At 39.8% G+C, this 26,277-nt stretch overlaps 1 protein-coding gene across 1 annotated transcript; it reads right to left on the reverse strand.

Moving 5' to 3' along the window:
* Positions 1 to 9,377: 9,377 nt before the first annotated feature.
* LOC109034716 (uncharacterized) lies at positions 9,378 to 20,588 on the reverse strand. The gene is made up of 2 exons (XM_019048001.2): positions 20,280 to 20,588; positions 9,378 to 14,456 (listed from the first exon to the last, which is right to left on the reverse strand). Exon 2 carries the CDS (start codon positions 14,431 to 14,433, stop codon positions 12,430 to 12,432), a length of 2,004 nt encoding a protein of 667 aa, XP_018903546.2. The 5' UTR covers positions 14,434 to 14,456; positions 20,280 to 20,588; the 3' UTR covers positions 9,378 to 12,429.
* Positions 20,589 to 26,277: the final 5,689 nt, after the last annotated feature.

Consider the following 26,277-nt stretch of genomic DNA (forward strand, 5'->3'; position numbering starts at 1 on the left):
AATCATGAGTCTTGTCCACAATGCTCTTGTCGTATGTCCACGGCTCACAAGTTAGCGCTCAGTTCCTTTTCATTTATTTGAAAATCCCGCTTTCCCATTTTCTCAAAAGGATATATCCAAATTTACACTGTTTTTTATGCAGCTTGCACGAGCAAACCCCCTATTTCCGCTTGCACGGAGTTCCTTTAAGCATAGGTAAATACGTCCAGTTAAAACTGAGAAAAAGAGGTTTGACGTTTTTATTCCTGCATAAGGCTCATATTTTTCCTCTGAAACCACGCCTTTATTACGTTGAATTTCTTTGTCAAATTTGGTACATGAATTCTTTAGTGTCATGAAAACAGAAGTGCGATCTCAAAATTCGAAAAAGATGTCAAATACCTGAAATAATGGAACAAATCGATGCGATAAATCGCAAGTCGCACTCTGACACAAAACATGGCGTCCGTCGAATCACCTTAAACGACGACCACTAGGGGCGTGGCGTGCTTTGCGATACATCGATTGATCTGCCACTTAAACCTATGGAAAAGTATCGATAAACCGGGTGTTCGCGAGCACCTTAATAATCGATTCTTTACCACTGCTTCAAATGGGGAAATATCCAAAATCGATCTAGAATGGCAGACGCGTGTGAGTGCGTTAACGCTCCAGGGCGTGTGTGAGTACACAAGTATGCTCTCCGAGTTACAATTGATGCGGAGTGGTTATCCAACCATGCTCCACGCTCCACGCCGGACTGAAAATATTAAAAACGACCCGGTCGTGGGAGGGGGGGGGGGGGGGGTTCGCTTTTCGAACAGGAACGGCAATGGACCAGGCTTGCCAGTTGCCGGTGAAATAAAACGAAGGAAAAGAGATTTTGCAATCTGGAAGAGATAGGTACGGTTCTCCGTCCGCGAAGTTATAAGAGTTAGAATGGAAAATTTTGAGTGCGATGTGGCAACACAGTACGTGGTGGAAATAAAACGGGGACTTTCCATATTCCTTGTCGGTCCTTGCTCAATGTCCCGCGAGCGCTCGCCCAATTGTTTGCGGGGAAGGCCTCGCGCGGATTAAGTCAGAGCAACCGCTGTTGCCGAAAAAGATTTAAACCCCTAGCAATATTAAGGACAAAATTTTGAACTACTTTACTGCCGCGCTAAGGAAGAACGTCGTATGAACATTCGAGAATTGCCAAATTTCTTTCAATGAAATGTTCAATTTTTGAGAAAGTTATGAATATTTTTCCTTGAAATATTCAGAAACTTCAGGTGAAATTGCGAACAAAATTATCTGAAAAACTGGAAGAAAACTATTCATGAGATTATCAGGAAATTCGTGTTTTATCAACGGGAATTTGGCAACGCGTGAAGGCTCATAGGTGTTCTTCCTTAGCACGACAGTTTACTACCGTGATAGCGAAGAGAGCCGTAACTCTCGAATTTTCTAAATCGAGTTTCCTTCAAAATTCCTCTGAAGGGCCGTCCACAAATTATGTCATCGATTTTTATCGATTTTTCGACTCCTCCCTCACCGGATCAAACCGTCATGCACCGCTCGACCCCTCTCCCCCCTAATCGATGAAAATCAGAAGGATTGCATTCTGCGAAAAGGAACCAGGAGCATTCTGATGTCACTAAGATGTCGCAACTTTTTTTAGTTTGCAAATATAAACTGATCGTCCAAATAACTTTTATCTTTGCTCCCAATAAACTATGGATTTAAGACAAAAATTACCTTTGTGAATTTAATTTTTTTGCATGATTCCAGTACTTTTTTGCAAAGAATGTAAGTTGCACAATCCTAGCAACATTGGACGATATTTACATTACAATTTCTCATTATGGAGGGGCTTGGCTCCCTTTTTACCTACTGGAACAACCGTGAACAACTTTAGGGTATATGCCTTCCAAAACCAAATTTTGGAAACAGACCATCGCATTTCTCGTTCCTTTTCCCCAAGAATATTGCAGCACCCTGGTAAAAATTGGCAGTAGAATTTGTGTTCCAAAATACCATAGACCTACAGCCGACTGTAAGATTTCCAACATAGAGAAAAAAAAGGAGGTGTTTGCATTTCGGGCATCTTGGAATTTTTTTGATGATTTGATGACGTAGGTCGGTACAGCGACGTTTATCCTGTCGACTTTCTTGGAAATGGTGTAATTTAAGGAAAAAAGTCATTCTATAAAAAGTGCTTGAAATTATATAATGAGTTGATTTAAGTAAAAAAATCGGACATTATGGTCCGTTTTTCATATTTCGAATTCCGGATTTCGCTGGCCAGATTGTACCGACCTACGTCACAGGATAAACAAACCTCAAGATGCAAACACCTCCTTTTTTTTCTCTATGGATTTCCAATAGCTTCTATAGCCGGCAACACAATTTCTTACAGCCTTTATAGCCGATGGCGATTAAGCAACAGCTTGACGATAAAGTTTATGCTAAACGTTACTAATTACGGATGATAGAACTTAGTGAGTTTTTGGACTACCGCTCTCTTTTTGGGCCGTATTATCTTGATTTATTTTGCGAGGAAAGCTCCGTACTTTTGAAGCATGCCTGCCATTCCTAATATGTTGGAGCGCCTTCAATTTCGTACGATACTGTGCAAAACTTGGTGTGAAATAGTTGCTTCAAGCGCCGTGGTACGCTGCGGCGCGGCGGGCGGGCAGCCAGCTCGAAACGCGCATTGGCGCCTACAAACCTAACAGGGATACTTCACGCATTGCGCAATGCGTGAAGTATCCCTGTTAGGTTTGTAGGCGTCAGTGCGCCGCCGCTCCGCTTTGTGTTAGGCTCTAATATTTAATCTCGTGGAGTCAGCGTTGTTGAACTCATGACTTTGAAATGTTTGCACACTCTGTACGGATTATTCTCACTTTAATCTATGAAAACAAATATGTATAGTAAAGGAAAACATAATGTGCGTTTTATAAATATTATGGTGATTCCGTACGAACTTAAGGATTTACAAATCACACGAATTTCTACACAATTTCTTAAAGCCTTTTATAGCCCATGGCGAAAAAGCAACAGCCAGGCGATAAAGTGTAAAGCCCGGCGACAGGAACTATAGCCCGGCTGTTAAATTTTTTATCGCTTCGTGTAGCCCGGCCGTATAATTTTTTCCACTTTCTACAGCCACCTGTATAATTTTATATCGCCTTCTTCAGTCGGCTATAAGAACTCCTACGGTATTTTGAAACGCAGCTCCTATCGCCAATTTTTACCAGGGCAATATTTCCATTATCGTCATTCTGAGAGTTTACTGGTCCCACCGTGGATAATTTTTCCTCCCTTTCCTGGCACACTTCACCGATAGTGGTGAGGCATAAATGATCGATTATCAATATTTCCCCATTTAAAACTGCGGTAAAGAATCGATTTTTAACGTGTTCGTTGCGAACGACCTGTTAATCGATCTTTTCCCATGGGTTTAAATGGCAAATCAATCGACAATTCTCGAAGCACGCCACACCACTATTTACCACTATTCCACCCCCATTTCTCCCTCGCCGGGCTCCGATAGAAGATCGGAACACTGCTGGGCTAAGTAGAAACGCCGTATAACCATTCGAATGTTGCCAAATTTCCTCTCAGAAAATATTTAATTTTGAAGAAAGTTATGAATATTTTTCCTTGAAATTTTCAGACTTTTGAGATCAAACTACGAGCGAAATCCTCTGAAAAATCGGAGGAGAAATATTTGCAAATTTTCCTGAAAGTTCGTGATTTATCGAAGGAAATTTGACAACACCTGATGGCTAATACGACGTTCTTCCTCAGCAAGGCAGAGCTGTTGCAACACTATTTCACGAGTCGGAAGATGATGAACCACCAAAATTGGTGTTCTCTCGCTTGTATTGTTCGCCTCCATTTACATGACTGCGCTCATAGTTCTGATCGGGAATTCTGAAATCAAAATTCCTCCCTTTCTGAATCCCACCCTCCCTCCATAACTCATCACTATTCGAAGCTCAACTTCCAAAATGCATTTCTCAAGACTCGTGGGTATAGGTGAGAGAGAAAAGATAGCCAAATCAACAAAACATTACACCCATGCACCAAATTTTGTGGTGTCCTCGTGATTTAATGACAAAGGGACTACATTTTTTTCACGATTTTTTTAATTTCCTTGTTCTTCCTAAAATGTTCTAACCGTTCCCTGGTTTTACGAAATCCACTTGTTTCTAGACCTGTGCTGCCGTACTAAGGAGGAACACAGTATGAATCTGAAGATGTTGCCAAGTTTGTAACATAATATCCAAATTTGCTAAAAAAAAAAAAAAAAAAAAAAAAAAAAAAAAAAAAAAAAAAAAAAAAAATTGTGGCTATTCTCTTCCTAAGTTTTCAAGAATTTGATTTGCAATTTCATCCAAAGTGTGCGTCTAAACATTTCAAGGAAAATTATTCACGATTTTCCCAAAAAATACGTACATACTTTCTCGAGAAAAGTTTGGCGACGTTCGAAAACTCATATGGCGTTTTTCCATTAGCACGGGCGGCTATGTAGACGCCCATGGCAGGGTTGCCACAGGATTTAGAAAATGAAATTCCCTGACATTTCCCTGATACATTTTGGTGGAATTCCCTGACAATTGAAGATGTGACGCGAGGGTTAAGATGCATATAATTGAAAATAGTTTTCATTTAAAATGTGTTGTTTGAAACCTCAAACCCATTTTAGAGAGCAAATGAAGGCGATTTAACAAACTTTCCCTGACACTTTCGTCATATTCGTCATTTTTCCTGACATTTCCCGGTTTTCTCTGACTGTGGCAACCCTTCTTGGATAATCTTGGATTCTCTTCCCGGTTTGAAACCGAATTTCCCTTGATATGCAAGGAAAAAGCACCGAAACATGATTCTGTGACCGGTGCAACTCACCCATTGCGACAAAATCAAGGATGATCGCTCAGATGTTGATAGTCCTCGCGAGCGATTTTATCGCCAAAAAATCGTTAAAAAATCACAACTTTATATCAAAATATCGCGATTTTCCGTTGAAAAATGCTGCTTGGGTCCCCAAGTAGCACAGATTGCAATAAGTAGCAATTACATAGTAAAATTATTGCAATTCAACTGAGTGCTGTGTATGTTGCCTAAGTTCTATTTGAAGGGGCCCCATTTATTGAAACTTACTGCAATAAAATTGAAAAAAGTTTCAATTTTTCATTGCATTGCATATTTCCTATCTTTCTGTCACATGGAGCTCATTTTGTTGATTGTTTGAAATCGGCATTAATCGACTAAATGATGTAAAAATATTGCAATTTAATGGTAAAAAAATTACAATGGACCACTAGACAAGGTACGAATTTAAGTAATCTGATACATGTTTCTTAACCAGAATTTCACGTAAAACACGATTCACACAACTAAAATTACTGAAACCAACTCCTAACTAAGATATTAACGTTTTTATTTCACATTGGTTACGAGGAATTTGAACTGCCCGCTCACAAGAAACTCAAAGCTCTACGTGAGTCAAATCGCGCACTACAACGGTTTCAGCAAGCTTCTCAATCGAGCAATGTTCATTTCCCACCATGTGTTGTTCAAACTATAAGCAATTTGCTATAGCTGAGCCAAAGAGTCAATATTGAATTTGCCAGATTTTTATTTCGCAGAGACTGCCATGATGACGTTCAGCGCGCGATGTGAATCATCGCAGACCATTGAGTTTTCATGAGCGGGTGGTTTGAATTCACGCATCAAGAATCATTAAATATCTTTGGAAGGAGTTGATTTCGGTAATTTTCGTTGTGCGCGTCGTGTTTGACGTGAAATTTTGGTGACGAAACATGTATCAGAATGCTGAAATTCGTACCTTGTCTAGTGGTCCATTGTATTGAAATCAAATTGCAGTACGATTCCAATATTTTCGTTGAAAAATGCTCCTTGCACTGAAAAAAAATTCTCGGCGTTTTTACCAAGGCCCGTTGGTACCTTTACCATCTCGCTTTTTTTTACCAATTATTGGTAATTTTACCAGGACATACTGGTAAGCTTACCTAAAAATCGGTATTTTTACCGCTTTTTTCGGGTAAGAATACCACTTTTATTGGTAATCAATTCCCGGTAACTTGGCCATTTTATCTCGGTAATTCTACCACAGTCGATAAAAAATATTGGCGTTTTACAGGGGTCCAGTAAAATTACCGAGAAAGTCAATAATTTTACCGGGATTTCTCGGTAAAATTACCAATTCCATAAATGGTAATTTTACCAAGAAAAAACTGGGATCAAATAGAACCCTGAATTCTTGGTAATTTTACCCTCTTCTTAGTAAATACTTACACCGAGATTTTTTTTCAGTGTGAACATATCAATGGACCTCTAGACAAGGTACGAATTTAAGAATTCTGATCCATGTTTCTTAACCAGAATTTCACGTAGAGCACGATTCGCGCAACGAAAACTTATGAAACAAACCCCAATTAAAGATATTAACGTTTTTATATTTCACATAGATTGGTTACGAGGAATTTGAACGACCCGCCGGAAATAGAACCCTGAATCCTTGGTAATTTTACCCTTTTCTTAGTAAATACACCAAGATTTTTTTTCAGTGTGGGTCTCCGGACTCTCCGGACAAGTAGACAGCCCGCCGGCAACAACGGGGGCAGATGATGCGCCCGAATCCGAAATCGATCAACAAGCTGAAACGACTCGAAATATATCTCCCCCTCCCCCTCGCGTTATCCTGGTCGGGAGTCTTCCTATCCCGGCGATGCGTCCCGCGCGGGGTTTCATGCAACGTTGAGCAGGCATTATGAGCGATCACATACTGTTATAATGACGGCCATTGAAACGAGCATCCCCGAAATCTGTTTAAATCTCCCCCTAGCTCCAGCCCCAGACCTGACCTCCGAGCATTGCGCAGTGCGAGTGCACCCGACAAGACGGCAAGACGGCTTCCCGGCAGGAGAGCGCGTGTTTACTCCAGGGTGAGGTTTTCTTGGCAAAGCTCATTCCCTGATATTTCCCTGATTTTCAGGAGATCATTCCTGGATGAGAAACCGAAGTTTTCTCCCACTTTCCCGGGGTTTTCTTGGGGAAAGGAAAATAATTTTCCAGAGTTTCAAATATGAATATAGATATTAATTAGTCTTACAGCCATTTCTTTGCTGCACATTCAAAATTTGGATTAAAAATGTTCCTGATGTTGATATTATCCAATGAAAGCTTCTACATTATTTCCGGTTTCTTGAGCAAATTTCCTGATTTTCCCGGTTTCTGGAACAAATTCCTTAATTTTTCCTTGATTTTCCCGGTAAATTTTCATCCTCTGATGAATCCCGGTTTTTAAAGAACTAGACACCATGCTTTACTCCCGTTCTTTGCGGACGAATTTTCGCGAATGGATTTCGTTGAAGGTAACGTTGAACGGTGTCAACAGACAGAAAAACATCTTCCTCGCAAGTAAAATTTAAAAAAGGCCCTCGCCATTTGACCCATATGCTTTCAATTTTCAGTTTGGTCCAGGGATCTTTTAGGACCTTAAATGAATAATCCAGGGAGAGTACCTATATTGAGAGAGTATGGCCACTGGTGTTACCACCTCTGATTGGCTCAGCCATCTTAGGCTGAATGGAGCCCTTAGGACCCAAAAATGGCGGACGCCATGAATTAATCTAATGTAAAATGACTCAAAATGTAGTTTTCTTTGCTTATCGTAACGAGAATTTTACCCAAATGCACTATTGCGACTTCTTTACATATTTTTAAGGCTAATCGTGTGCAATTTTTGAGAAAAATTATCTTAGATGTAGTAAGGGTGGCAGCAAGTGCGGTTGGTGATAAACGTCAAAAGTTGGCAAAGACCCCCCTCCCATCCACAAAAACCAAAACAAAGCACCGCCACATTTGGGTCCTAAGCCTCTCCATGGGCCCAGTGGCCATACTCTCTCAATATAGGTACTCTAGAGTTTTCGCGAATGGATTTCGTTGAAGGTAACGTTAAATGGTGTCAACAGACAGGAAAACATCTTCCTCGCAAGTAAAATTTAAAAAAAGGCCCTCGCCATATGACCCAAATCCCTTCAATTTTGAGTTTGGTCCAGAGATCTTTTAGGAACTTAAATGAATAATCCAGGTGGTATGCTTTCGTGCCAACTTTCAAAGAATTAAAGGCATTCGAGGTTGCCAGGTTATACCATTCAATGAGGATATTTTACCATGGGTTTAAACGGGGGAAACTGCTGATTTTTCAGCACAATCTGGCAACCATGCGGCATTTTTTCAAAACCTACAGTTTGTCTAAGTGAGTTTTCCGTGTGATTTTGCTAAGAATCATGGTTAACCCCTAGCCCCCCCCCCCCCAAATATCAGCGTACCCCAAAATCGTTGGACGTGCATAAGGAGACCATACATATGGTCTTCTCCGCAAATTTTGAATGAAATTGAACAGATAGATTCTGAGATATGGCTGTACACAGAGTTAGGGGACGCCTGACGGACGGACACCGATTTTTTGAAGTACGGTTATATTGATTCCAAGGTCCTTAAAACGTCTGGAAATTGTGATATTTCAACTTTTTTTCTTTCTTGTTGTTTGCTGGAGGATGACAATACTTCCTCTACCCAAGAAGGAAGCGAGAAAGTAAAAAGCAGAAGCATGTTTCATGCGGCTTCAAAAATGAAAAATCAGACAGGTTTGAGACACATTCTACGGTAAATTAAAGCAAGCTATTAGAAATTACTAGACACAGCAATGTAAAATGTGAAAAGCTTAAACATCCTTCCAGACTGACTGTTTTTCACGATCCTTCGACCCTTGAAAATGTGTTCACAATGTATATAGGTAATACTCAAACGTATTTATCTGAAGTGGCAAGACATTACAGGTTCTCGAACGCGACCAACAACTTAATGAAATTGCACATAAGGTGAAATTCTAGTGCCTACGCTTTGCGAATGTTACAAAAAAAGAAACGCACTTCAAAGACTTTAAAAAAAAAAAAATCTGGAATCAAATCCTTTTTAAAGCCGCATGAATCAATCGCTGAAAGATTTTTCTGCTTACTGTCGTATTTTAAAATAAATCAAAAAGAAAATCGACTGCTATTGTAAAAGCGGATCAGTGCTCTCAAAGAGGGGGAGGGGGTTTGGTGTGCTTGTATTTAAAAGGCGGTTGAAAAAAATTACATTGATCATGTAAGAGGAAACTGCCTCATAACTTTTGAAAAACAAGCAGACTTTACGATTTCTTGAATCATGCTAAAGGCCATCCAAACGTGGCATGAACAGAATGACGTTTGTAAATTACAAATTTCCGATGGTGTCAGAAAGTTTGTTTCAATAAAATTTACAAGGATTGTTCTTTGAATACTTTCGGTATTTTTAATCGAAATCAGTGACAGAATTGAAGAATAAAATAAACCGAGTACTTATAAAATTGGCAGAAGCACCAGTTTTATTATAGAGTTTGATATTTACCTAAGTTAAATTTTGAACACTGAACAAATGGCAAATAACCTAAACTAATCTAATATTAAAGTACAAAAAGGACATCTTGAATTATCAAAGGAAATATAAAAAAATGAGGTTTAGTTAATCTTACACAATTTAAAATGAAACTTGAAACAAGCCATTTTCAGGCAAGGACAGCAATTTGCGCGCATGAACATTAAGTAATTCGCGAGTTATTCTAAAAATATACACAAGAAAACTCAATTGTTTTCACATCATATTTATCGATGATTTTATGTGGGTTTAAAGAGAAAAATATGTGTGGAATGCACCATAATTATGAAATGGATTCTAACGAAACGATAATTTGAGCGGTGTTTTCTGGAAAAGAATCAAATAATTCAACTGATAACTTTGGTTGGACAATCTTAGTCTACAAAAAAAAAAACTACAATGCCAATTACTTTGAAAATTTCACGAATTTGGCTTTATGCAACGCAGACACAGTTGCCCGCAACCAGTCTCTATCGTTATCCCGCAACTCACAGTAGTCGCGACGGTCGTTCTCAATGGAGGAAGTTAATTGTTGTATGAAAATTGGCAACTGCGAATGTTACTCAGTTCCTTGAGGAGTAATACTGTCCATTTGATCGTAATTAATAACAACCTTCTCAACTTCTTGATTTCAAGTAACTACAAAATATACCACTACCTATATAAAATTTGAAAACTTGAAAAAAAAAACTATCACGTTTTAAAATTTGAAAACTTCATTAAAATTTGTCTACATTGAGGAGAAAAGAGAATTGTACTAATCTTGCTTACTATACAAAATTTACCAGTGGTAACTATGTCCCAGGTGTATGACATGAGTTTTTCGGCTTATTCTCAAAATAATACTTGAATCTAGAAATTCATTTTGATGCAAGAGGGTGAGAAAAGTCTAAAATTAACTGAGTACATTATCGAAAACTAAAAATTACGTTTCACATTTGGGCTCGAAAGCCTGGCAACAAATATGAACACTGATATTATTTCGAGATCGTATGTAGAAATGCTGATCAAATGAGATAGAACGGTTGATGTTGACGAGAGCCACGATTAATTCTGCTCCGTAATATCGTCGCTTGGCTAACATAAGGGCGTAACAGCACATTGAAATGAGCCCGGAAAAACAATGAATTGTATGGGGGACAGGGTTCATTGCAGAGAATAGTTACGCCCTTATGTCAGGTAGGCGACGATATGTTGGACGAGAAATTGAGAATAATTAGTTACCAAAAACTAAAGAGAGGGGGGAGGGGGAGGAAGGAGGGAAAAATGGATAAATCGGTGAGAAAAATTATCACTTAACTACTCTGACCAACCATTAAAACAAAAAGGAAATAATTGCTTATCCTATGTTATAAAAGAGTAAGTGCACAATTCTTTAACAATGATAAACTTCATGTTGGTGACGCAACAATTTCAGAGGAAAGAAAGAACATAAAAATAGATGAATAAAAAAAGGACTTAAGGTGAATTTCAAGTAGAAAGAGGGGGGGGGGGTAGGGATAGGAGGGGGAAGGAAGTAGAGAAAAATTATCGATGAACTGTTCTGACCAACGATTATAGCAAAGAGGAAATAATTGCTTATCCTAAGTTATAAAAGAGAATCTGCATACTTCTTCAACAATGATAAACTTCATGTTGGTGATGTAAACATTTCAGAGGACAGAGAGAACATTAATATAGATACATAAACAAGGGACTTTAGAGGAGGAGAATTTACAGTAGAAAGAGAAGGGCGGGGTTGGAGGAATGCGAACTTTCAACAGCAAGAACTCTTAAATACATGAATATGTAGGGCTATTAATCCAGAACATTTACTCTGCATATTTATTTCAATTAGACGAATTATTTCGGGAAATACATGAATTGAATAAATACATAAAACCAATACACTCGCAAATTATGAGACAACTTTTATTTCAAAAGAGCTGACAGAAACTCTCTCGTTGTAAACAGGAACAGGATGACTGGGTGAAGAGAGCCCTTAGCCCTTCGAGTAGGTTCAACCAGAATTCTGAATTTTTCTGATAGATATTTTGAGCTACCTCCTTAAAAATGTTGTGTTTAAGGAGAAAAAAATTATCTCAATTTGAGAGAGATTGCCAGAATCCTACTGCGCTTCAAGCTTTCAGTTAAAAGTTCAGATTGGAAAAAAAGATAGCAGGTAGATAAATTATGGTAGGAAGTGACTTGACTTATTATTATTTGTTGAAGTGCTCTTGAATTTGCAATCAGGAAGATCTCCTCTTGCATCAAGAAAAAAATGGCTTAAATCAGGCAGGATTTCCGTCCGGCAGCGACATCCTCTTCAATATGAGCCTATTGTCTTCTTGATGTATCTTGATGTAAACTTCTCCGCCTTGATTCGAAAGAAAATCTTCTTGGTGGCAAATTCAAGAATACTTCTACTCGAAGGAGGTCGCATTTTTCCCAGTGAATTGCCGCCTTGCTTAATTCATCTGAAAACGAATTCTCAAAATAAATTTCTCGATTTCGAAGGAAAACCTACACTCGGACTGTCGCGCTGAAGAAGAGCGCCGTATGAACATTTGAGAGAAGCCAAATTTCCCGTGATAAAACATGTATTATAGGCGACATTCATGCATATTTTTTCTTGAAATTTTCAGATATTTTATACTCGTAAATTGCGTGCAAGTTGTCTGAAAAATTTGGAAAAATACTCACCATTTTCTCAGTAAATTCGGTTTTACTAAAGGAAACTTGACAACGTCTAAAGGTTCATACTGCGTTCTTCTTTAGCACGACAGCGGAGCTCTTGGCACTAGAGTCCCTTTATAGAGAGAGTTGAGACAACGCGGCTTATGGATATCACAAGTTTATGATCTTAGCAATTAGTAATCTATATTCCCATTTACGACACTGTGAAGGCCTAAAAAACGGGAACCAATCATAAGGGGATTGGCATTGTCTTCACTCTCAGTATAAAGGGACTCCACTCGGCACGAAAGAGACAGCCTAGAAAAAGTCTAGATAGGAACTATAGTACGCTCTCACGGGTCGACCGTCGATTTTGACATGGCTCCCGGTTGCATCGACTATGCGATCTACGTGGTTAAAACGGCATCGCAGGATATCGATTCTCAGGCCGAGCATGCTTTCATGGGTAGGAATATACCAATCGAAATAAGTGACATCCAACTCATACCCTCTGTCGTCCCTGATCGTTATGCAACTCCTCTCACCTTCCTCGGTGTGAAGGCGGAAATGAAGAGCGGTTCCGGTCACGTCGAAAAATTCGTCCGCGCCGAAGGATTCGACATCCTCGTACGCCACGAAACGGATATCCAGGTCCAGGGCTTTCAGAAGACGGCTTTTGACCTCCCACACTAGGTCCGTGTACTCGTCCAAGTGCAGCTCGCTGGGATGGTCGAGGTTATTGACGAGAGGCTGCCTGGGGTGTACTACGGCGCGGATCATCTGGAGAGTTTTACCGACGACGATCTGCTTCTTGAAGAAGAACGCTACCTTATCGTGCGCGAAGACGCGGATGATTCCCGTCTCGTCGGCTACGTCGAAGTACAGTTCGAGACCCTTTCCGCCCGAACGGTGAGGGCGCGAGCTGAAGATGATCTTCCCCCTCACACTGACGACCCTTCTCCCTCCGGTGATGTTCCCGATTTCGGTGAAAGACACGTTCCGAAACCAGCTTGGGACCGGTGGCTTCTCGGGCTTGACTCGCTCCTTGGCCTTAAAGGACGCTGAAGCCCCGATCAATGGCTTGTCGGTTTTTTTCTTCGCACCGGAAACGGAGGTCGGCGTCCGGATCGATTTTACCACCCTTGGGGGTGTTGCCAAATCGACGATTTCCAGAGGGGTGGTTTCCTTGGTCGATGGCTCGATTATGTCTATCTCCACAACGTCCATTGGATCATTTGAGGATGTGGTATTTTCCGTTGAGGTCTGCCTGAGAGACTGAATGTTGACGACTTGGATAGGGGTTGGTTCCTTAATTGATGGCTCGGAAATATCCGCCGACGCAACATCCATTGAATTCTGATTTGAGGACGTGGTGTTTTTTGCATGCTCAATGACTTTTACCGGGGTTGTTCTCTTAGTTGATGACGCGGTAATATCTGACGGCGTAACATCCGTCGGATCATTTGAGGAGATGATATTTTCCGCCGGCTCAACGACGTTTACCGGGGTTGTTTCCTTAAGTGATGATGCGGTAACGTCTAAAGGCGCAACATCCATCGAATCAGTTGAAGGTGCAGAGTTTTGCGAGATCTTGATGGTGCGTATTTTCATTCCAGGAGACTCGCCGAGATCATCTAGGTCATCCAATATAATGAAGTCATCTCCATCCTTCGTTGGGGAATTCATGATATTATTCAGTACTTCAGAAAGCTTTATAGAGAACTCAACAGCATTTGCTATCGGTTCTCCTTTAGGGTACTGAGTTTTGACCGTTGACTCAACAACATCTGATACTATGTGATTTGGGGCGGTTCTGATGTCCGGTGACCCGAAGAATTTTCCCAAAAGTGCTTTCTGGTTTGGAGAGTTGGTGAGTACTCCCCGACTTGGAGAATTGGTGCTATCTGTTAACGCGGTATTCTTGGGAGGATTAACCTGATTCGAAGTGTCTATATTTCTAGCGCTGAACTGAGTGGTACTGGGAGGAACATTTTCCTTTGGGGACTTGGTGGTCTTCGCTGAAAAACTCACCGGCATTACTTTCCGATTTGGAGACTCGATTTTCCTAATGCGCGGACAAGGGGTTCCCTTGCCCAGGGACTCAATATGCTCTACCAACTTGGCATCTTTAACTACGACTGCTTTCTGGTTTAGAGGTTTAAGCATCGCTAACTCACCGCTATTTGCTGGAGCTTTCTCAAGTTCTGGAGACCCGTCCATGCTCGAAAGACCCGAGAACTCAATGCTGTCGATGTGAGGTGAATCCTGGTCTGAAGACTTGCCATCGTGCACCAGCTCGACGCTGTCCACTTGAAAGGACATTGTTGGCTTGCCACTTCAGGTACCTGATGGAAAAAAGTACAATTAAGTAATTATTTAAACAGACGAGAATATTATTGGGACGAATTCAACGGAAATAAGCCTAACTGTATTTCGGGTTGCCTAAGTGAGTTTATTCAAATTTTATTTTGTGAAGCTGTATTGACTTAAGTTTACCATACCTTAAGTTTTATTAACTTAGGTAACCTTAAGTTTCATTAACTAAAATAATCTAAAATTTCACCAACTCAAGAAATTTTAAGTTCCATTAACATAAGTAACCTTAAGTTTCACCAACTCAAGTAATCTTCAGTTTCACCAGCTCAAGTAATCTTAAGTTCCATTAACTTACTGGAGGATACACTATATATAATACACTAGGAAATGCCCATGTTTGTAATGTCGCACTAATTTTACCATGCATTGTTGCCAATTTTTCGATTACAGCGAAAATATTGCGTTAAAATTTCCGGCGACTGAAGAAAATCCGCGGAAATTGTTTAGAAAAACTGTATTTGCCTTTCGTAACAAGAATGATTAAAAATAAGACATTATTTGAGGTCTGCAACGATGCAGTCGGAGCTAAATACGCTTCCTTACGCGTGTAGGAAAGGATATTTGAACGCATTCACGGCAGGCGCAGTGATACAACTATTCGACCACGGGTGTAAGCATGTTGCTGCCAGCCGGATTGAAGGCGCGCCACACTCCAGCAATTACTCGGGTCCCGTCCCGTGCGATCTCCCTGGCTGGCGCGCCGCTAAAATCGACGCAAAGGGAGGACTGCACGTCATTATCCTTGACTCTCTGTCCCGTTTTTACTACAATTTGAGTGAAAGTGTATCCCTGAATTGTAACGATTCAGAATCTCGGAGTGGGTTTATTAAATTCATTTTTTTAAAATGAGGTATGAAACGAGCGAAAATATTGCGTCAAAATTTCCAGCGACTGAAGAAAATCCGCGGAAATTGTTTAGAAAAACTGTATTTGCCCTTCGTAACAAGAATGATTAAAAATAAGACATTATTTGAGGTCTGCAACGATGCAGTCGGAGCAAAATACGCTTCCCTACGCGTGTAGGAAAGGATATTTGAACGCATTCACGGCAGGCGCAGTGATACAACTATTCGACCACGGGTGTAAGCATGTTGCTGCCAGCCGGATCGAAGGCGCGCCACACTCCAGCAATTACTCGTGTCCCGTCCCGTGCGATCTCCCTGGCTGGCGCGCCGCTAAAATCGAAGCAAAGGGAGGACTGCACGTCATTATCCTTGACTCCCTGTCCCATTTTTACTACAATTTGAGTGAAAGTGTATCCCTGAATTGTAATGATTCAGAATCTCGGATTGGGTTCATTAAATTCATTTTTTTAAAATGAGGTATGAAATGAGCGAAAATATTGCGTCAAAAGAGCCTCGCCAAGTTTAGCCCCTTTTTTTGTATACCCGAGTTGGTCAGCGGGACAAGGCTGAAATGAAAGCTAATGGTAAGGCAAACTTCCATGTAAAGTATGAACTTGAGGTGAAACCTCGTTTAGGCTGTACAGCGTTGCCAATTTTCCATTTTTAAGCGCTATACTCCAGGAATACTGAATCATCATGGTTCAACAGGCTAGTACACCCGAGTTGGTCAACTGGACAAGGCTCAAACGAATAAGCTGATGGTAATGCAAACTTCCATGTAAAGTTTCAACTTGAAGTGAAACCTCGTTTAGGCTGTACAGCGTTGCCAATTTTCCATTTTTATGTGCAAAAATTGAGGAATTCTGGATCACCATAGAACAACAGACTAGTACACGCGAGTTGGTCAACGAGACAAGGCTCAAATGAAAGCTTATGATAAGGCAAACTTCCAGGAAAAGTTTCAACTTGAAGTGAAACCTCGTTTACGCTGTACAACGTTGCCAATTTTCCATTTTTATGTGCTAAAATCGAGGAATTCGGGACTAATAGTCCATAGCATCATAATTAAACAGACAAGTGCATCGGTCTACGAGCTAAATACTACCCTGAGATCGAATAGAAGCGCAACCAAAGGCCATCGTGAACGTTTCGGAGCAGTGTTGCCAATATATTATTAATTTTTTAAACATAAAATTAGAGTATTTTCGAGATTTTTGGCGGAAAACGTACCTTCATGGGCTATAAATTTGATGAGGATGGGCTAAACATTACGACTCTAGTCTGTTTAATTATGATGCACTGGACTACTAGTCCCGAATTCCTTGATTTTAGCACATAAAAATGGAACATTGGCAACGTTGTACAGCCTAAATGAGGTTTCACTTCAAGTTGAAACTTTTCCTGGAAGTTTGCCTTATCATAAGCTTTCATTTGAGCGTTGTCTCGTTGACCAACTCGCGTGTACTAGCCTGTTGAACCATGACGATCCAGTGTTCCTTGAGTATAGCGCATAAAAATGGAAAATTGGCAACGCTCTACAGCCTAAACGAGGTTTCACTTCAAGTTGAACTTTGCATGGAAGTTTGCCTTACCATCAGCTTTCATTTGAGCCTTGTCCCGTTGACCAACTCGGGTGTACAAAAAGGGGCTAAAAAACACCACTTTTTGGCGAGGCTCTTTCCAGAAGACCCTCCGGAACTCTCTCTGCATATGGGAGAGTCCTCCCAAATCCCTCTTAGCCCAATTTCTACATTCTCCTGTGCCCCTCGACAGAAAATGTCTAGTTCCGTCCATGGTTCCTTTTGGAGTACCAGTGGCGGGGCGTGCTTTCCGATATATCGATTAATCTGCTATGGAAAAGGATCGACAGACAGGGTGTTTGCAGCGAACGCCTTAATGATCGATTCTTTAGCATAGCTTCAAATGGGAAAATATCGATAATCGATTGCTCACGCCTAGCCACTGTGGAGTACCTGTATACGGGAGAGCATTGCCATCTCAATCATGTTACTACAGAAAAAATGTCCCGCTCTCTGATTGGTCGGCTATCATGGATTCATGGAGCCCCGAAATTGGCCCAATGTAAACAAACCCCAGCCCCTCCGCTAATAGTTTGCCCCAATGTAAACAAACAAGATGGCGACGAAGTTCTACAAAGTTCTGGGAGTGATTTTGGATGTGATAAAAATTTCTTTACGATCAACTTCTGAATTGAGTTCTGAAAAGAAAAAGAATAAAAGAAAGAAAGAAAGAAAGAAGAAAGAAAAAAACAGAATTTATGTGACGATCACTTCAATATCGCGGGAAATGCGCGATTTTCTGGTCGGTTATGTAAAATCTTTAAATTTTACGCTTATTCACTTCCATACCAAGCCACAACTCGGAATTTTCCAGCGGATAATAATTAAGATCACATACTTTAAGTCGCACAATTTTCACCTCAGTATCGCGAAAAATGCGCGACTTCTATATCGATGCGCGCAAGTTATTCATAAACGGCGAAAACCTACGATTTTCCTTCAATTTCGCATGATACCACATACCTACTCCGGAGTTCGAATAGTTGCTCGCTTGATTTCCACGTGCGAAAAAGTACTTAAGTAGGAAATGACGCGAGTTTCATCTGATAATCGGCTAGCTCATCTGGAACTACATCATTTTTTGCGAACATACGGCTTTTTCGTATGTCTCGTTTTCATAAAAATAAGATGACTTTTCCTGTTTTGCCTATTTCAGTGATTTCATCTGAAAAAGATTCGACGAATTTTGAAGGAAGCTCGATTTCAATAATTTTACAGTTACGGCTTTCTTCGTTAGCACGGCAAAATTACGCACCTCGTTTGCGGTGTTCGAAAATCTCCGCTCTTATTTTGCCCTTTTTAAAGGAGAACAAATCTACAGTATTCCCTGAAGTTTTCACAGAATTTTCTTCGCACAGGTAAGAAAAATCACAGCAGTTTTAAAGAATTTAAAAATTAGTTTTCCATTTAAAAAATAAAGTAATGACGTAAAGTCTATACAACGTTGCAAACCGAGGAACGTGGATCTAGACACTAGCACCGTCGATATCTCAAGATTTTGCATTATGAACCGTGGTAGTTTCTTGGATGATAGGTTATTATTATTATTATTTTTATTTTTTTTTTTCAGTTAAAAAATTATAGAACTTTGATGGATGAATATATTAATTTTATTATTTGTGTTATCCAGCTCAAATTTTGCGTGAAATTTTCCGTAAAATTAACACCAAAAAAACATAATTTTTCCGAGAAAAGCGTCATATTTGACTTGTATGTACAGGATGTATTAACCACCCAGCATAACTAACAGTGTTAAAGCAGAACTGCCTGCCCTCCATCTGACTTGATTGTCAATTTTTCTATCCCCCCCCATCTTTTCCTATTTATTCCTCATTTTAATTTCATGTCTTTACTTAGATTTATTTCTTGTGTAAAATTTTAATGGTATTTAATTGTAAGACTCCATCTGTCTCAAGGCTTCTTTGCCTTATTATTTAGGTGCCTTTTCTCTATTTCTTCTAAGTATTCTGTTACCACAAAAGAAATGGGGGAAAAAAGGATGATAAATAATTTAAATATCAATATTATTACCTACAGTAAAGTCACTCAACTACAAAATGTATGCTAATAAATGTGGGAAAAAAGTATGCAGAAGTTCAGGGTTCATAGAAATTAGCACAGTAGATTATGGTGGGGTAATGGTATTATCACTGATATCGATGGCTAAAATGCATAATCACGTTTCATCATTGCAGTATTTCGACATTTTCACACCAACTTTATATTTTCGAGGAAAAGCAAGCCAACTTTAAGTATACATAGCTTGAAAGAGTACATACAGTTTCGGACCATCTTTTCAAGTATTTTCTCTAGCTTGAAATTTATACAGGATATCCTGCTTCCAGCGAAGAAAAATCAAGGAAATTTTAAAGAAGCTACATTATCTAGTTTTCCAAAGAAAAAAAATACGATGCAACATCGCAAACAGAGATATGTGGTTTAGCACTTTGGCCATAGATATTCGCTTGGTTCATCGCTCAGTCTGTAGGTTCACCTTGCTTACTTACTTATCTGATATTAAAAAAATTTGACATGAAATAGTGAGGGACTAACTCTATATTCTCTCTAGTAAACTTTCCATTAAAATTAACAATTGAACTGTCGATTCTCAGTGTCGTTCATTGTTTTTTATTGCTGAAGTGAAAACAGAATTGGAAGGACCGACTTCCGCTTCTAAGAAATTTACTTAAGTAATTTGGCTGAATTTCCTTTGGAAGCTGATGCTCTGGTGGAAGCCTTTTTACCCAACATGCAGGCTTGCACCAGAGTGGTCGTGAACAGTGGCTGTTAGCGAAGCCATACTGATAACAATTACTTGAGGCACATACACCACTTATCGTATCGCTCAGCCCTCCTGTAAGATACCGGGTCTCTACCTGTGAGCCTCGCTGAAACTGTTGCCACTGTGAGCATGGGTGTGTTTACTTTCATGAAAATACTAGAAGTGGAGTTTAAAACAGTTCAATATTCCCTATACTTTAAGTAAGTGATGAAATGACAAGCACTAAAAGAGAAAGTGATTCGGCGAGGCTGCCTGTCCCTGCTCTGCAAATAAGTAAAATCTGAGTTTCCACACGGAATGAACATGATTGACGTCAGTTTCCTGGGCTCTGCGATTAATTCATTAAAAGAGAACAGATTTTAGGCCACATGAGTCCAGGCCACATGAGTCCTGAAATATATTCGAAAAGCACTTAAAGACTCGTCTGAAAATGTGCATGCACCTGTTCCTTTTGAACATGGATTCAACAGTTGTTATCATGTGGTGCAATACAAACTGTTGGGCGAGAGAAAGCGGTGAAAGAAAGGAAAGAAGAGGAAAGAGGGACAACTTACAATCAATTTAGAAGTCAAATAATCAACATACCTTTGAGAGAAGATCTGGAGGATGTGTCAGGAAACGTGTGAAGTTCACACCATTATCAGTAGGTAACTAGGCACGGTCAGGGTACAATAACACTTGTCACTTGTGAATAAAGAACTCATTCAGTCATTCACTAGGAGAACAGTCACATGCATAATTCGATGGAATTATCAGATCAAGACGGATTACTCAGAAAATAAAACGACAAAATTAAAGTGAGGATGGAACACAAAACCGCCAAGATTCCGCAGAAGATAAGAAGTAAACAAAGTTGCGAACTGGTGCAAACACGCGTGGGCTCGGTGTCGGTGATGGTCGGCGGTGTCCGGTGCTCTGACGGTGCGAAGCGAACGTAGGCAGGGGAGGGGAAGTGCAACGCAGTGTTGTCAAACCGGAAAGATAATGTTGTTTTAATGTTGCCGCACCTCAACCACACTTCCAAACAATATAATAATACATAATTTGCTATTTTTTTTAGCACAGCCAAACTGGAGGCGAAAATTAATTTAAAAGGGATCACAAAATTTCTACATTTTCCAATGTTCAGATTTTTAACAGAGCTTGACGGACATTGAAGTGAGAGAACTTCAGAAGGAAATGAAAAACGGAAAAACAATTTCAAAATAAAAATCCTCGAAGCTCTGCAGTTTTTCTCATTTTTTTTCCTTTACTTTTTTTACATTTTTCACTGGTTCTCCTGGTTAGGTAAACATTTCCTTTGGTTAAGAAAGGATTACTACAAGTGGGACTCTCTGAACTTTTCTTTTTGCCACTTTCTGAACGTCCGGAGTGTGCCAACGCTACTGGGAATTTTTTCAGATTTTTTGATCAACCCCAAATGGCAAAGAAACCTCGTTTTGAAACTGCCAAAAACCGGATCCGTTTGAAGCGATATTTTTGGCGGGCTCTAAAGAAATGGCCAGGCGGCGGAAACGGCGTTCACTGATTGACTGAAGTCAGTTTCATGCGCAACGCCTTGCTACGTCGCAAAGAGAGCAGTACTGTCATACTAAGGAAAAACGCCGTATGAACCTTCAGGCGTTGCCAAATTTCCTTTGGTAAATCACATATTTCCAGGAAATTGTGTGAATATTTGTCTACTAATTTCTCAGACAATTTGTTTTTTTTTGTAATTTGATTAAAAACTTCGGAAATTTCAAGGAAAAATATTCATGATTGTTCCAGAAAATAAACATTTTGTCGAAGGAAATTTGGCAACTCTCGAATGTTCATACGGCGTTATTCCTTAGCACGGTAGAGTAGATAAGTGTCAAATTTTCGAAATCGAGTTCCTTTCAAAGTGTGAGCTCTTTTAGATGAAATCACTGAAATAGCTAAAACAGCAAAATTCATCTTCATTGTATCAAAACGAGACGTATGAGAAGTGCGCAAAAAATGACGCAGTCTTAGGCAAGGCAGCAGTAAGTGGCAATATTCCTCCAGGGAGCTGATGTAAACAGTGCTTTCAAGTAAAGTGCCGCCCTCTTCTGCGAATTTCTATCTTGAAAATGTGGTTTTTGTGTGTCTCAGACGCAACCACGAAAGCATGCAGAAGATAGCACTCACGGCTGTCTTGCCTACGAATTGCCTAGCATGAAAATAAAAAATTCCCTTTTTATGTAATTGAAATAAAATCAGTCGATTATTAATCATCCAAACGATTTCTAGGAGTCTTTAGGACGATTAGTGGCAATTTGACAAAGAACTGAGGCTTCTTTCAATAAAATTTTCCGGTCAGAAGCTTCTGAGCCCGTTTTCTCAAAACTTCATTTTGGCACTTACTGCTCTCCTCGCTATCACGGCAGAGTTAGTGCCAATTCCGACGAACACTGTATGTATGCAAATTTCATTTCAACTCCTAAAGTCCTGAATGCAACTATTCGAACTCTATGGATGACCGTGTTGCATACGCTCAGAAGCGAAGGCGTTTTGACAGTCCGGGCACGCCACTTCACCTGCGCTGCGGCCCACGGCACGGCACGGCGCGGCGCCAATAACGGTGGGCATTACTGCGGGAATCAAAAATGGCAGAGCGCTTTAAATTACTTGATAAACTTGCTGAAATTGCCAGTGGATTCCACAACCGAGAGTGAAAATTCGTGGATGGAATGGATCGTATTCGATACACCAAAAACGTGAGATTGTATCGACATCGATTGGTTCAACATGTAGACATAGCCTCAAAAGTCGATTGAGTAATCTGAGGAAACGGTTCTCTTCGGATAGGTTTTTGATTCTTATGAGTAAAAAATGGCAGAGCAAAGTGGAATTGTTAAGAATTTTCTCATTTTCAGTTATTCAAACTAAAATCTTAACCAGTGGCGTGGCGTGCTTTGGGATACATCGATTGATATGCCATTTAAACCTATGGAAAAGGATCGATAAACAGGGTGTTCGCAGCGAACACCTTAATGATCGATTCTTTACCACAGCTTCAAATGGGGAAATATCGATAATCGATCATTCACGCCTCACCACCGATCTTAACATTTTGTGTTTGAGGTTGCGTCCAATTGTTTAGGACCATGTTGAATTAATTTGTTATGTGTAAACCTGACAACCTTAGTTATATGCAGTCTGTCTGAAGAATGTGCTGATGCTGAGCATTGCAATGTAACCAACTTCGAGACTTAATAAAAGATATGCGGATTAGTCCAAGCCTACACCTCGACCCGTGATCTTTTTTCTCTTTTTCCTCCTCGATGAGCTAAAATAACACTATAGACCAAACGTTACATCGAACCTCTATCGAATACTATCTATACTGCCGTGCTAAAGAAGAACACCGTATAAACATTCGAGAGTTGCCAAAATTCCTTCGATAAAATGTTCATGTTTGCGGAAAATTGTGCATATTTTACCTTGAAATTTTCAAATGTTCTAAAGGAAATTTTGAACCGGACTGTCCGAAAAATTAGATGAAAAATATTCAGAATTTTCCAAGTAAATTCGTATTTTATCAAAGGAAATTCGGGAAGGCCTGAAGGTTCATACGGAGTTTTTCCCTAGCACGACAGTATAGCACGGTCTACAGGGTGATCCAAAAGTCCCTTCCACCCCCTCTAACTTTTTACCTAATTGAGGTAAAGATTTGAAACTTGGGGGATATTCCTAGGTCAAAGGGAGCTACTTTTTGGCCCCCCTAAAATTTTCAGGGGGGCCCCCCTTGGGGGAGGCAACCCAATCGGAAATTCGACCTTGGTACAAGCTTAGTATGACATTTTTTCACATTTGAATAGAGTTGCCAAGCTTATCTTGCTAATGTTCCCACAATGTTAGCAGGACATTTATTTTACCTCTGGGACAAGCTTGAGCCCAAAGATTGTGCCAAGGTTAGGTTTGTAAGACTGCTCCAAGCCTATCCTGACAATATTGCCACAATATTGGTGGGACATTATTTTACTTCCGAGACAAACTTGGATATTCAATATTGTGACAACGTTATGTTAATAATATTGCTCCAAGATTGTTCAGCGGTTATCGTGATCATGATGTTGCCATAGACTTAATGTTAAAATATTGCCATAGTATTGGCAGGATATTTATTTTACCTCTGAGACAAGCTTGGATTTCCAATCTTACCTCTGAGGCAAGGTAGGCGATAGAACGCCGTATTACCTGCCGTCCTCGCGGAAGAAATTTCTTAGCGTCGCAATGCCTTTAGTGTAGGCATACGGAACATCGGAGTGCTGAGGAACCTTCCTAGATCAGCTATTTTATTGGCTGCTTGCACTGGCTGAAGTACTCAACTTGGATCCCACTTGTAACCACTGCCCAGGCGAAACGAGAACCAGCCCCATTGACGGGGCGGCCGCGCGCGGACCGTTGCCAAAAAGCTCCATTTAAGCCCTTGGCCTAAGAATATCGGTAAGATGGGTTAGACACCTATGGATCATGTGCCTATTACGTCAAAAAGCGAAAGGTCGCAGTTTTTGCCCTTTAATTTGCCCTTAAAGGGACCGCAACGGCAGATCCGCGGCGAGCGCGCCCTGGTGGCGGAAATAGCAAACGCGGTCGAATTGTGCTCGCCGCGCACAATATTGTGTTAATCTTATGACAATATTAGAAACAGAAGCCTAAAATGTTTATTTTCTTAATCTTGTGACAATGTTAAAGTGCGAATATTACCACAATGTTGTAAAAATAATGTTAGCATAATATCAATTCAGCAGTTTTAGATATCCAATATTGTGTCAATATTATGACAATATTAGAAACAGAAGCCTGTTATGTTTGTTGTTCTAACGTTAATTGAATATTAACATAATAACAATACCGCAGTATCACAGAGATAACATCGTCTCGATATTATTTTAGCAATTTTGTTTTCCTAATATTGTGTCAATATTGTGTCAATATTATAAGCAGAAGCCTATGTTCAGTATTTTTTTTAATAATGCGCCAATGTTAAAACTAACATATTACTGCAATATTGGAAACAAAACTCTACGACAGTATTAGTTTACCAATATTGTATAACCAATATTGTGACAACATTGTGACAATCTTGGAATCACCGAGCACCACCTGACGTTGGATTTCTAATGTTGCTAATATTGGTGCAATATTAAAATACTAAGGTTATATATCCAGTATTGATGGTATATTGTACCAAGATTCTCAGGCCAACCTTACTGTTGAAATATGCTCACAATCTCGCTAAGGTTGCCACAATATTATTCCGAACTGCCCAAGGTCAAATTTCCGATTGGGAACGGCCCCCAACTTTTAATTTTCAAATAGGAAGACCCCCTTTGTGATAGCTCGTTTGAAAGAGCATAAAAAAGAAAACTTTTCGCGCAAACCCGAAGTCAATATCTCAAACCGTTTCAAAATGGCGGCCGGTTAAAGTTCAAAATGGCCGAAAATTCACACCTGTTATTTGTCGATGGATTTGCGCGAAAATCGGTTTGTAGGGGTATTTTGACACGAGAAAAACGAATTTGACGTTAGATTTTTTTTTAATAAAAACCGAAATTTCCAAAATGGCCGCCGGTTAGAGTTCAAAATGACCAAAAATTGATTTTTTTTAGAAATCTAAGTTAAAATTTGTTTATCTTATGCCAAAATACTCTCAAATTCCAAGTTTTAGGTAAATCCATCAGTAAAAAACCGAGGTGACAATTTTCGGCCATTTTAAACTTTAACCGGCGGCCATTTTGGAAATTATGTTTTTTTTTTAAAATCTAACGTCAAATTCGTTTTTCTCGTGTCAAAATACCCCTACATACCGATTTTCGCGCAAATCCATCGACAAATAACCGGTGTGAATTTTCGGCCATTTTGAACTTTAACCGGCCGCCATTTTGAAACGGTTTGAGATATTGACTTCGAATTTGCGCGAAAAGTTTTCTTTTTTTATGCTCTTTCGAACGAGCTATCACAAAGGGGGTCTTCCCATTTGAAAATTAAAAGTTGGGGACCATTGCTCCCCCTAGGGGGGCCCCCTGAAAATCTTAGGGAGGCCAAAAAGTAGCTCCTTTTGACTTAGGAATATCCTCCAAGTTTCAAATCTTTACCTCAATTAGGTAAAAAGTTAGAGGGGGTGAAAGGGACTTTTGGATCACCCTGTATACTGCCATGCTAAGGAAAAACGCTGTACGAACATTCGAGAGTTGTTAAATTCCCCCGGATAGAACATGTATTTTCGAGGAAAGTTATGCATATTTTTCTTTGAAATTTTCAGATAGGTATTTTCGATCAAATTCCGAACAAAATCGTTCGACAAATTTGAAGAATAACATTCACAATTTTCCCAGTAAATCCGCTTTATATTGAAGGAAGTATGACAACGCCTGAAGGTTCATACGGCGTTCTTCCTCAGCACGGCAGTATATGTATAAATCATCGTACTGAAAAAAAATGTCGGTGTATTTACTAATAAAAGGGTATAATTACCAAGAATTCAGGGTTATATTTGATCCCAGTTTCTTCTTGGTAAAATTACCATTTATGGAATTAGTAATTTTACCGAGAAATCTCGGTAAAATTATTGACTTTC

This window comes from Bemisia tabaci, chromosome 9 (assembly GCF_918797505.1).
Source record: "Bemisia tabaci chromosome 9, PGI_BMITA_v3".
NCBI classification, from domain to species: domain Eukaryota; kingdom Metazoa; phylum Arthropoda; class Insecta; order Hemiptera; family Aleyrodidae; genus Bemisia; species Bemisia tabaci.

What these genes read in the sequence shown, in the direction of transcription:
- LOC109034716 (XM_019048001.2), bottom strand. Translation starts at nt 14,433, where the DNA reads ATGTCCTTTCAAGTGGACAGCGTCGAGCTGGTGCACGATGGCAAGTCT.